Below are 13089 nucleotides of genomic sequence, written 5' to 3'. Positions count from 1 at the left end.
CTGCTTTTATTCTGACATCTTGGCTCCCGGTAGTACAACAATTTAAAAAAATTTTGATGTAATGAAAATAGTGGAAAAAGTGACATATCTTTTGAAGAACAGACTTCATTGCTGAATTTAAATCTCAAGGAAGCCATTGATAAGAAAAAAATTCCCATGTACTCCAAAATATTTATAGCAGCACTTTTCATGATAATTAAGAATTAGAAACAAAACAGATGCCCAACATTTAGGAAATGACTAAACAAATTGTGGTACACTGATGTAATAGAATATTATTTTTCTATAAGAAATTATATGTATACATATACACAAAAGGATCTATGTTCACATAGAGGCAGTGAAGTAAGCAGGGCCAAGAAAATAATATGCTCAACAACTACAATGAAAATGGAAAAACAACATAGAAAAAAATCAAAAGTAAATGTAATAAATTTTTAAAGATCAGGATTCCTACCCCTTTTGTGGAAATGGTAAAACCACAGGTGTTACATATTGCTCACATTTTGGAACTTTTTTGATGTATCAATCTACGCTGATTTTTTTCTCTCTCCAAAAAATACTATTTGTCACATGGGACAAATTTTTGGGAGGAGGAGAAGGAGGAATAGATGGGATACTATAGACATAATGAGGTAATGCTTTCTACTGCTTTGCTCTTGGTTGTGCATTTCCAGAATTGGAACTTTGGAGACAAGCAGTTCCTCTGCCTTTCTCACCTGTGTCTATCTCATCATTTACATAAAATAAATGAAATATTTCTGAGTGAAATAACTCAATAATTTATTAATTTGCCATTGATACCTGAGTTTCACCTACTCCTGTAGTAAATACCTAAAGATCCGTTTTTTAGTCTTGGCCCTGTGAATGACACGGTGATATCTCAAGTTGGCTTCAGTTTCCTTCTCTTTTAAATAAAGGTGTTAAACTACATGGCACTTACGTATAAGATTATTCTTAGCTATACCTAAAGTTTTCTCAGTCTATGTCTGTTCCTGGACCAAAAGTGCATTTTGGGTTTTGTAAACCACTCTACTCTTTGCAAAATCAAGAGCAGGGGAGTGGATGTATGAGAAACTGGAAAGGACTTTCCTTCCACACAAGGGAAGTAATTTAATCCCCGTGGAACTCAACTCCTAGACTTACTGTTTTTCTCCTGTGATTGGTTGGCAGCCCTGGTCCACTCCCACCCTACTCAGCTGTACCTTCTCCTTCCTTATCTTTGCCCAGGTGGTTTGGTCCCTCAGGGTAACTTCTGTTTACAGAGGAAGAAGCTGCCTAATTCAGTTCTGTTGCTGTTCTTCCTTTCCAGGCTTCTGACCTCTTCTGGGCACAAGTGGGAAGAGGATCATCCTTGCTCTCTCCCTCTAATCAGTCAGAAGACTGAAGGTAAGTGAGGGGAGAAGGAAGGGTATTGATTGGAGAATGGAGTTCCCAGATATCTCCCGCCTCATTCCTTCTTTTCCTCATTTCTACAAAAAGGAGCTGGGTGTTTGGCTCTGAGGCTCCCGCACCTACTCTAGGCTTCTCTAATTCCTTTTCCTCATAAGCACAGGGGTGTTCCTTCCCATTGGAGGGAATCGAATCCTAACATCTGCTCTTTAAGGAGGAGTCAGGACACAGACTGGTGGGGTCCTAATGATCCTTCCTATTCCTCCTCAGCTGTCATTTTTGATTTCCACATTTCTACTCCCACAGGCAATGACGCCTCCTCCAATAGCCAGACCCCCTGATGGGGGCTGGGGCTGGGTGGTGGCAGGCTCCGCATTTGTGGTGAATGGGCTCTCCTACGGGCTGCTCCGATCCTTGGGCCTTGCCCTCCCTGCCTTAGCAGAACACTTTGACCAAAGTACCCAGGACACTTCGTGGGTCAGTGCCATCACTCTGGCTGTGCAGCAGGCTGCCAGTAAGCAAGAAGGGATAGGGGGAGGGCAAGCAGAGGATTTTAAGACTTCAGTAGGAACCAGATTATAGCCCAGAAGAGACAGCCCTAGAAGAGAAAAGCAGGGGGAAACATCGCAGAAGGGTGGTTTTGGTGGGGTATGGTTGGGTGAGGAGAGTTTGTAAGGTCCCAAGCAAAAGTGGGGCATTCTAGAACTGACTCCAATCCCACCTCTCCCAGGCCCAGTGGGCAGTGCTCTGAGTACACGTTGGGGGGCGCGTCCTGTGGTGATGGCAGGAGGTCTCATCACTTCCCTTGGCTTCATTCTCTCAGCCTTTGCCAACAGCCTCCTGCACCTCTACCTCAGCCTTGGCCTTCTTGCGGGTGAGGTGGGAGAAAGAGGGAAGTGGGGTACCAGCATTCCCTAAGGGAGGGGGATCTTGGGGCAAGTGGAGGTCAGGGCAGAATGCCTGAATCCCCAGAGGCAGTAAGGGCTGGGGCACTGACTATAGCTGTACTCTTTTCTGTAGGCTCTGGCTGGGCTCTGGTGTTTGCCCCAGCTCTGGGTACCGTTTCTCGATACTTCTCCAAGCGCAGGGTCCTGGCTGTGGGGCTGGCCCTGACTGGCAATGGGGTAGCCTCCTTGCTCCTGGCCCCAGTTCTACAACTCCTCCTCGATGCCTTTGGTTGGCGAGGCGCCCTGCTCCTGCTTGGGGCCACCACCCTCCATCTCACCCCTTGTGGGGCCCTGCTCCGGCCTTTGCCTCTCTCTGGAGATCCTACTACTCTACCCCACAATCCCCTTGATGCTCTTGGTCTCACTCTGTTCACCCACTCTGCCTTTGCTGTGTTTGCACTGGGGACAACCCTAGTGGGCATTGGTTATTTCATTCCCTATGTGCACCTTGCCCCCCATGCCCTGGACCTTGGGCTTGGAGGATATGGGGCAGCGCTGGTGGTTGCTACGGCAGCAGTAGGGGATGCAGGAACCCGACTGGTCTCCGGGTGGCTGGCAGACCATGGCTGGATTCCTCTCCCACGGTTGCTAGCCATGACTGGGGCACTGACTGGGCTGGGGCTGGTGGCAGTGGGGTTGGTACAGGAACAAGAAGAAGGGTGGGGGGGACCCCTACTGGCAGCAGCGGGAGCTTATGGAATGAGTGCAGGTGCATTTGCTCCACTGGTATTTGGTGTTCTTCCTGGTCTCGTAGGGCTTGGGGGCATCTTGCAGGCCACAGGGCTGGTGATGATGCTGATGAGCCTCGGAGGACTCCTAGGCCCACCACTTTCAGGTAAGGGAATCAGGCACAAAAAATGATCCAGTTTGATCCAGTCTCATCTTTCCTCCTCTGAGTCTCTACCTTCCCTTGAGGAGAGAAATGTTTAATCTTCCCATGCCTCTTCTCTCCTATTCCACAGGTTTCCTTCGAGATGTGACAGGTGACTTTAAAGCTTCCTTCCTTGTCTGTGGCTCCTTCATCCTTTCTGGCAGCTTCGTCTACTTGATGCTCCCTGGGGCCCTGCCTCCCTGTCATCCTACTCCGCCTCCTCCAACCCCTTCTGCTGAGCAGGGAGAACTCCTTCCCTCTCCTGAAAGTGCCCTGGTTTCTCCAAGAGATCCTCATTCTTTTTCAAATACTACTTGTTGATCCTTATTCTTTCCCCTTTCCATCCAAATAAAATTACTACCAATCCCCTTTTCATCTATGTTCAAGCCCCATAAACAACCTACAAAAAGTGGAGGAAATTATAAGTGGGATGGAGAAGAGGGATGGGAGACCCTATATTATTAGATACAGGGAACTCCAAAATTGAGGGAGCCAAGTATGAGGGATAAGATAGGTTTCCTTGATTCTCCCTAACAGATAAGCCTCTGAGGAACACTGACCTCCTTTCTACCCCTACCTTGGGTGGTGCCAAGGGAAAAAATCTTGGTTTTGAACAAGGAGAATGATCAGGATACATATGACTTCACCCTGATCTCTGAGCAGGACTCTAGATATCATGGTGTTTTCCCTCTGCTCTCTTCCATCTTTAGCTTCTTATCCCACTAGGACTCTACAGCATTTTATCAATTTACCCTTTCTTTTGATCCAGTAGCCCTCCCTTCCTCAGAAGAGGCAGCAAATATAAAAAAGAACCCATAGTACAGAGAGCAAAATGTGATCTGGAATAGTTCAGGACATCCCAGCCCTGGAGACAGGATAAACAGGCATCCTAAGTACTCAAGCCCTTGAGCTCAACCATCTATCATCATCTGTCCTCATCTGTCTTCTCTTGTCATCAGAGACACATGTAAATCTTGGTTTTCCTCAGTTCTGAAGTGGGATATTCAAAGAGGCTAAGATAACTGAGGCCAAATAAAAGGTATCAGACGGGTCCTTGCCATGGGTTGCTATGGCCTTAGACTGGTAGTGGAAGTAAGGGGAAGAAAAACAGTAGAGGGCCTTGGATTTATGTGGTCTTTAGAGAGTTGAAGACAACGGGAGGGCATAGGGGGAGGGAAGAGTTACAACATAAGCAACAAAAAAAGGTCTTTAGAAAACATAGCAAATTGGGTAAGACCTAACTATCAGTTGCTCCCAAGAAGGCACAGAGAAGCAGATATAAATAGCTAAGGTTCTGGAAGGGGATGGGGATGTGGTGATGAAGATGAAGATGAGGAATTGCTGGAACCTTATCTAAGTTAAGGATCCTGGACCTCTGGCCTTCCTTCTTCATACTCAGCCCTGTTGGGGGAGATTCTGGCTTCCAGTGATTTTGTCACAGAATATTGTTCTGAGGCAGAAGGTAGGAAGAAGCAGAAGAAGAAACCCGGAAGGGTACAAAGCACCATGCTTCCACTGAGAAGGAAGCCTCCAGCCACCACAAAGGAAGCTGTGTAGCTTCCTGTCAAATCTCGGAGGTAGCCTAGAACAGAAAAGAGAGGGAAGAGATGGGTTAAAATCCATTCTGAACAACAGATTAATTGGCAACATTCCAGTCACCACTTCTCAGGTTTAGCCAATAAATGATTTCCTGCATCATCAAAGCCATTCTCCTGCCTCTGCATAGGACAATAAAGAAAGAAAATCCTAGGATGACTCCTTATTCAGAACCCGAAGGGGGCTTGAAATGAAGCAGGACAAAAACAATTCCACAGCCTCTCACTTTTCAGATCTACTAGCCAATTCTTCCTATTCACATTGTTCCCATTAACTATTAACAGGCTCTGGGCTCTAGATGCCCCTTAAAAGCATCTGGCTTCTCTTCCAGTCCTAAGGACTTTGATCATATCTGAAGCCAAAGTCCAGAAGGACAAGAGCCAGAGAGAGGGAAAGACGTTCAGGAGCACTTTAACCTTAGCAGCCTGTGTAATCCCTTCAAAAAGCACAAGCTATCAGAGCTCAGGGTTAGCTCACACTATCCCACTACCCTTTTTCTTCACATTTATACTCCCCAACTTTCTTTTTCCTCAGTGACCTTAGTCACTCAGACCACCCCCCAGCCCTCTTACCTGACAATGGTGCCCCCAACAGTCCCCCAATGCTCTCTACCAATTGTACCAGTCCTAGGCCGACGTATATCTTTCCAACTCCAACAAGTTCAGGCAGAACTGAGAAAGCCACAGGGGTCAGGGCCCCTGCAGTGAAGCCATAGGCTATAGCTAGAGCCATGAGGACCAAGGGTTGCTGTGCTACAGGGAGCAAAGCCAATGCCATCCCTGCCAGGAAAGACCACAGCGCCAGCAGCTGAACCACAGGCCCTGGGCTCACATCCCCCAGCCATCCTGAGAATACTCGTCCTGTCAGGTCTGCCACAGCCACTAAAGACAGGAGAAAGGCCGCATGCAGTGGATCCCAACCCAGATCCTGGGCATGTGCCACCAGGTGGACATAAGGGATAAAGTAGCCAGCATTGATCAGGGTCAGGGCAGCAGTGTAACACAGAAAGGGGCCATGGTGAAGCAGGGAGACCAACTGAGCCGCCGGGCCTCCCACACTAGGATCTTCTGCCAGTCTGAGAGGGCGGAGGAGGGCCCCACAGGCCACAAGGTGTAAGGACACAGCAGCTACCAAGAGAAGAGCACCTCTCCATGCATAATAGGTGATAAGCCACTGGAAGAATGGGGCAAAGACAAAAGAAGAGAGGCCTATGCCGGTCAGTGCTAATCCTGTGGCCAGTGAACGACGTTTGGAGAAGTATCTGGAGAGGCAGGCCAGGGTGGGGGTGAAGGTCAGGGCCCAGCCAGCACCTACCAGAAAGGGGAAAAACAAAGAAAGATAAGGGCTCAGCAGACTCGGGCATAGATACAGCCTTTATGTTCTGTTTTCTGGGGGCCAAGGCATTCCAGACTTGATTCCTGCCTGATTTTTCCAGTCTTCCAGTTAGGTCCTGGCCTTAATTATCTCCCTCAAAGGAGTACAGATGGGGAGAACATGGACTCAGAACCCAGCAGAAAGCCCAGGCAATCCTCCCTTGCCCAGCTTCCCCAACCCCTACCATCCATAGTCACCAGAGATCAGGCCGATGCCAAGGTAGAGGTGTGTCAAGGAGGTCGCAAATGAGGCCAGCATCATACCCAAAGCAGCCAAGATCCCCCCTGTCATCACCACGGGCCGAGGGCCGAACTGTGTACTCAGGGCACTGCCCACGGGGCCTGGAGACGTGGAGGGAGGGAAGCTACAGGCAGCTTTTTTGGAGAATAGCCAGGGGCCTCACACTCTCACCCTGTCGCCCCTCGGAGAAGCGGGAATCCAGCCCTTTTCCCGCAGCCTCGTCCCTGCCCTCCGTACTCCCAAACTGTTGCACGGCGATCCCAATGGAGGTGATCCAAGAGACCCGCATCGCTGGCTCTCTGAATGCCGACACGAACTCCAAGAAGAAGACGCCGAAAGATCGCAGCACCCCAAACACCAGCGCTGACTGGAAAAAGGCTGAAAGGACCACTATCCACCCCCAACCCCCATCGGGGGGCTCGACGGGGCGGGCCATCCCCAAACCGACCGGGAGGTAGCGTAAAAGGTGGATGCGCAATTCCAAAGGCTGCGCCCGCTGCTAGGTAAGCCCACCCTAGCTGGAGCAAGCCCACACGCTGTTTACAAGTTGGGGGAAGCAGGGCAGGGGCGACCCTCGGGGATGGGCGGAAGGGGAAAAGGGAAGGCAGCTCCAGCAATGCGTCCCCCGCCCACCAAGAAAAAGTTCAGGGCAGGTGCACACCTGAGGCGGCAGCCTTCCACTACTCACACTCCGCACCCCTCACCCGCCCACCACAGCAGAGCGCATGAAAAAGTAGAAAAGGGAGCCGGACCCAGCCCGCTCCAAGGGAGGAAGTCCGGTTCAGCCAGGTTTAGCTTTCTAGTCCCAGGAGAGGGTGAGGCTTCGGGGCAAGACACGCCTCTTTTCCTCCGTATCACCTATGGCTCTTCTTCGCCAAGCAACTAAGGTCGGGTGATCTGTGGCAGGCGGCTGGGCCACAGGGCTGAGGAGAATGAGAAAATCCTTGCACTCCGAGGCAAGAGCTAAAAGCTAGGACCCGACGGGAAAATCGCTGGAGCAAAGAGTTCTAAGGTTCTTCTAGATAAGAAGGTTCTTCACGTAACTGAAGGTAGCGGTACCCAGTCCAGAGTGCTGGTAAATATTAACAACCATCTCCTGGGCGGTGGTAGTAGGGAATGTATCAGGACACCAGAATTTAAACTGCTTTATTCACATTTTTCCGTCACTTTCACAAATCCAGGTACTCATTTGCAATGGCTGCCGATTTCAGAGATGGAGATGCTCAAGATGGAAATTTAACCTTGGGATCCAGGAGCTAGCTCCAAGCCCTCAGACTTCAGCATTAATAACTATGCATCCTCCGTGCTTTCACCAGGGTGGTGGAGATTATGGATGAGAAATTTGGGAAGACTGGTATGAACTGATATGGAGTGATGTAAGCAATGTATACCACAACAATACTGTTTAGAATGGATTTTTTGGATGGGTCAGATGTGCAGGAATTTGTCTGTTACAAGGGTTTTGTTTGTGTTTTTACATCAGAGGAGGAAAGAAGGGAAAGAAAAGATTTTGTTAAAAGTTTTTTTTTTTTAAATTACTTTCACATACTTAATCCTAATAAATCCCCACAACAATTACTTGAACTAGACTCCGATAAGATATCTATTTTAGAGGAGAAAATTGAGGCTCGGGGAGACTGACTCCAAGTCATCCCAGGTTTGTAGTATTTATAAGACAAATAAGATTGTAAATTGTGCTTATTACTTTGTAAGGAGGGGAAAGTAAAATGAGTTGGTAATTGCTGGTTTTTTCTCAATGTTGTTTAAGTGATAGGTAATATCCATGTTTTGGGGGAAAGGTTGAGTGAAGGCACTATCTTGATATCTTAAGAAGCAATTTATTCCCTCAACACCTTCAAAACTGTGATCTTCAACAAGGAGGAGCATATGGTGTGTGCTTTTTCCATCTTTGTTTTCTTTAGTGCCATTTTAATTTTCTAATGCAGTGTATTTGGGACTATGATTTAAAGTTCAAATTTGATATTTCCACTCTTATTAATATAGTTTATAATACAAATCTTGAGAAATTGTTCCAATGTTTTTCCTGTCAGCTTTCCTCCTTCTAGTTTAATCTTTAAATGCTCTCTGGATAATTTGGCTTATTTATGTCCATTATTAAGGTTTCTAAAAACTTTTGTAGACATGGGAATTATGCTATTATGGTGATAGGAAAGCTTAAGATACCCAGAAAAGGAGAATGGTTCTAAAACATCTACACGCAAAGCTTCAGAGAAATATCCATCCAAATTCCTGAAAAAGATGAGTTTTGGTTTTCTTAAGAGTTAAAAATATTTTTGTTATTAATGAAAAAAGAACACTTGGGGAAAATCTGGATTTTCACTATGAAGTGAAGTGATAGAACTAAAAGAACATTATACAGAGCAACAAGATTCCGTGATGATCAACTGTGATGGACTTGGCTCTTTTCAACAATGAGGTGATTCAGGCCAATTTCAATGAAGAGAGCCATCTGCATTCAGAGAGAGAACTATGGAGACTGAATGTGGATCACAACATAATATTTTCACTTTTTGTTGTAGTTGTTTTTCTCTATTTTTTCCCTTTTTGATCTGATTTTTCTTGTACAGCATAATAAATGTGGAAATATTTAGAAGTATTGCACATGTTTAACCTATATTGGATTGCTTGCTATCTACAGGAGGGAGGGAGGTGAGGAGAAAAATATGGAATGAAAGATTTTTCAAAGGTGAATGTTGAAAACTATCTTTGCATGTATTTTGAAAAATAAAAAGCTATTATTAAAAGAAATTTAAAAAGAAACGAGAACTATAGAAGAAAGAATAGGAAAGGAAATTAACAGTTTGACACATAAGGTGCTTTGTTTTTATGTAGGGGGGCACATGTAAAAACTTACCCAAGTCACAACTCTTTGAAAATTAAAATAGACCAAATAAAAGCCAATGATTCCATGAGACAACAAGAAAAAAGTTTTGGGGGAAAAAAACAGAATAAAATGTAAGATATAATAAGAATAACTGGCGCGGAAAAACAGATCAAGGCAAACAAAAGTTAAGAATCATTGGACTAGGGGCAGCTAGGTGGCACAGTGGATAGAGCACCAGCCCTGAATTCAGGAGGACGGGAGTTCAAATTTGATCCCAGACACTTAACACTTCCTAGCTGTGTGACCCTGGGCAAGTCACTTAACCCCAGCCTCCCCCAAAAAATAAAAAAATCATTGGGCTATCTGAATGCCCATGCCCAAAAGAAGAGCCTAGACATATTTCAAGAAAACTTAAAAGAAAACTGCCCAGATATCTTGGGACTGGAGATTGGGGGGGGGGGGTGTTTAGAAATAAAAAGTCTCTTGAGAACATCATTGTCAAAATCCAGATTTTCCAGGTCAAAAGGAAAAAAAAAAAAAAAAAAAAAAAACCACTGCAAATAAAGAGAAAGAAAAAACTTAACTACCAAGGAGATTTGGCCAGGTTCATACATAATTTAACATCTACCATTATAAAGAAGCAAAGAACTTGGAGTACAACATTCTAGAAGGCAAAGGATATGGGCTTACAGCCAAGAATAACTTTCCCAGAAAAACTTAGCATAATACAAGAGAAATGGTGGATAGACAATTAATGAAATGGAAGATTTCCAAGTATTCTTGATGAAAAGATTAGAGATAGATAGAAACTTTGTAGTTCAAATACAGGAGTTAAGAGAAATATCAAAAGATAAACATCAATGAACAATGAACTAAACAAATATAAAACCATGGACAAATCAAAATTGGAGTTATCCAATTGCCTCACAAAAATAAGTTTTTAAAAATTAAAAGAAAATGATGTAGGTAATATACAGAAACGTTATTTGTATAGCAGAGCCCTCTATAAAAATAAATTAATTGAATAAAATAAAACCATGAGCTATGCCAAGTAGGGCTACCCAATCAGATGAGTGATGAGAATTATGACAAAAAGTAATCCACTGGAGAAGAAAATAGCAAACCACTCCAGTATCTTTGCCAAGAAAACCCCATGGATAATATTAAAATAATAAAAGAAATAACATTGGAAGATGAGTTGGGGGGGGGGGAGGAAGAAAAGAAAGAAAGAAAGAGAGAGAAAAAAACAAAGAAAGGAAGGAAGGGAGAGAGAGAGAAAGAAAAAGAAAGGAAGGGAGGGAGAGAAAGAAAGGAAGAAAAGGAAAAAAAAGAAAGAAAAAAGCAAGGAAGAAAGGAAGGAAGGAAGAGAAAGAGAAAGAAAAAAGAAAAAGAAGGAAAGAAATAGCTGGCTTGAAGCTTAATATAAAAAAAATAAATAAAATGTTAGTAATTGGTCCCATCACTTCCTGGCAAATAGAGAAGAAAAGAAAGCGTAAGATTTCATATTCTTGGGCTCAAAGATCACAAATAGCCAGTACAGCCATGAAATTAAACACTTGCCCATTGGCATGAAAGCTGAGCACTGCAGAATTGATACTTTTGAATTGTGTGTTGGAGAAAACTTTTGAAAGTTCCTATGAGAGCAAAGAGATCAAAGCAGTCAATATGAAAGAAATTAATTCAGGCTATTCATTGGAAAGTCAAATACTGAAGCTGAAGCTGAAATACTTTGGCTATATAATGAGAAGATAGGTCTCATTAAAATAGGCCCCTGATGGTGGGAAACATTGAAGGTAAAAGGAAAAGGGACAAAGGATGAGGTAGATAGATAGTATCATGGAAACAATTAACATGACTTTGGACAGATTTTGGGAGATAATGGAAGATATGGAGGTGTGGACATGATTGGAAAAGTAAACTTATCTGATCTGGTTCAAGGATGAAAAAACGCACACATACACACACATTGTTGAGCACAGAAGTATAATTCAATTAGTGGGGAAATAGGTAGAAAAGGGGACAAGGGGGGAGGGAGAACTAGGGAAGCAAATTAAGAATGGACAGAATAATTTATGGCTTTGAGGTGGCAAAGATTGTCAAAGACTTGAGGCTTCTCTCTGCACTTGAGTGCAGAGAATCCAAGAATCCAAGAAATCTGTCTAGCAGAGATGCCACAGTGAGAAAATTACCTGAATTACCTGCTCAGCCTAGTTAGGCAGCAGTTGCCTTGTGGCCAAATGACCTGCTTGCTCCAGTCTGGAAGCTAAACAAACTGCTTCATAGAAGTTGAATCCACTGAGGAACCACCTAAGCAGCTGAGTAACTTGCTTGACCCAGATCAGCAAGAGTAGTAATGATGAGGGTGGAGGTCCCTTTAAGATTCCTTTCTAATTGCCCAACCCATGGCTGACCTTGATTCATAAATCCTGGTCAAAGGCACCCTTTTGAATATCCGGGCCCAGCTCCCACTCTCAGCTCAGCTTCCCCCAGCCCTCACCTGATCTGAGCTAACTGAAAAGCCCGCCGAGAACTTAGGGGTACCGCCCATCATATATAAAAAGGGCCAAGCTGGTGCCCTCTTGGCAGGAGCCCTCCCAGCCAACACATGGTATCCTTCCAGTCATGTAAGGGTTCCTGCCCACCAGCGGCCACCTTTGGCCCTGGTGTCTAACTGAGCTTTACTTCCAAATTCCTACAATAAACCTTTTATTTATCAATCTAGGTTTTCGCGCCTGTAAATTCATTTTACAGGGGACACTGCGCCTCATGGGATCTATGCGCCGAGAAATGGGGTTCCCCCTTTCCTTTCCCTCATTAGTAACAGCTACTTCTCCGGGACCTAACCTTCTAGTGCCAATTGTGGGGATGTGGTTTCTAAGATATTTATATCCTTCTCCTTGTAGTGATTTATTTACTTCAGTTCAACTTCCTGTAGAGAATCTGGAGAGATTGTTGGAGAATTGGTTTTGGAATCAGGAAGTCTTAGGTTCCCATTCCACCTCTGACACCTACTGGCTCTGTGATCCTGTATGAATCATCTAACTTTTCTCTACCTCCAAGCAACTCATATGATATAATAACATAAAATAATACAATATAATATTGCAGAGAAGGTGTTCATTTGCATTGATAGAGGAAGTTTCTTTTTTTTTTTTTTTTTCTTTTGCTGAGGGAATTGGGGTCAAGTAACTTGCCCAGGGTCACACAGCTAGGAAGTGTTAAGTGAGATCAAATTTGAACTCAGATCCTCCTGACTTCAGGGCTGGTGCTCTATCCACTGAGCCACCTAGCTGCCCCAGAAGTTTCTTTCTTTAAATAAAAAATCCTTTTTTTTTTTTTCCACTTCCAAGTTGAGAAAACAAGAAATACAAAACCTGTTACAAATATATGTAGTCAAGCATAATAATTGCCTGCATTAGTCTTATCATATACAGGTAGGGGTGTGTGTGTGTGTGTGTGTGTGTGTGTGTGTGTGTGTGTGTATATACACAGATCATAAAGTCAGTTCAGCTTGAAGCATATATATGTAAATATTATATACATACACATGTATAAGGGAGGGACTTTGAGATGTAAAATAAATATTCTACAACTCAGGGGCCTGAAGTTTGTGTGTATATATAATATACACATATATGTACATATATAATATAGTTACGTATTACATATACATATAACATCTGTGTGTGTGAATACCTCACTTTGAATGCTGAGCCCAAGATCTTTCTATTTAGAGGTGAATTGTTTCATCATGAGTCCCTGGAATTGTGATTGGCCATTGTTTTGATCAGAATTCCTAAGTCTTTCAAAGTTGTTTGTCTTTA

At 44.2% G+C, this 13089-nt stretch overlaps 2 protein-coding genes and 1 long non-coding RNA gene across 5 annotated transcripts; 2 read left to right on the top strand and 1 right to left on the bottom strand.

The window, feature by feature from the left end:
- Positions 1-1225: 1225 nt before the first annotated feature.
- On the top strand, positions 1226-3578 carry SLC16A11 (solute carrier family 16 member 11). The gene is made up of 5 exons (XM_074311723.1): positions 1226-1389; positions 1699-1906; positions 2123-2266; positions 2413-3174; positions 3302-3578. Exons 2-5 carry the CDS (start codon positions 1702-1704, stop codon positions 3529-3531), a joined length of 1341 nt encoding a protein of 446 aa, XP_074167824.1. The 5' UTR covers positions 1226-1389; positions 1699-1701; the 3' UTR covers positions 3532-3578.
- Positions 3579-4330: 752 nt separating this feature from the next.
- SLC16A13 (solute carrier family 16 member 13) lies at positions 4331-7221 on the bottom strand. Of its 3 annotated transcripts, none has more exons than XM_074311724.1 (4): positions 6658-7221; positions 6378-6521; positions 5379-6116; positions 4331-4792 (listed from the first exon to the last, which is right to left on the bottom strand). In XM_074311724.1, exons 1-4 carry the CDS (start codon positions 6854-6856, stop codon positions 4569-4571), a joined length of 1305 nt encoding a protein of 434 aa, XP_074167825.1. In that variant the 5' UTR covers positions 6857-7221; the 3' UTR covers positions 4331-4568. The 3 variants fall into 3 exon arrangements, with proteins under 3 accessions (XP_074167825.1, XP_074167827.1, XP_074167826.1); XM_074311726.1 differs by having other exon boundaries at positions 7082-7221; XM_074311725.1 differs by lacking the exon at positions 6378-6521 and having other exon boundaries at positions 6592-7221.
- Positions 7222-7324: 103 nt separating this feature from the next.
- LOC141566740 (uncharacterized) lies at positions 7325-9036 on the top strand. The gene is made up of 2 exons (XR_012489382.1): positions 7325-7495; positions 7602-9036. It is a non-coding gene; the product is annotated as an uncharacterized LOC141566740 (long non-coding RNA).
- The last annotated feature ends 4053 nt before the right edge of the window (positions 9037-13089 follow it).

Source organism: Sminthopsis crassicaudata, chromosome 4, assembly GCF_048593235.1.
Source record: "Sminthopsis crassicaudata isolate SCR6 chromosome 4, ASM4859323v1, whole genome shotgun sequence".
NCBI lineage: Eukaryota > Metazoa > Chordata > Mammalia > Dasyuromorphia > Dasyuridae > Sminthopsis > Sminthopsis crassicaudata.
This window is presented reverse-complemented; position numbering and strand designations above follow the sequence as displayed.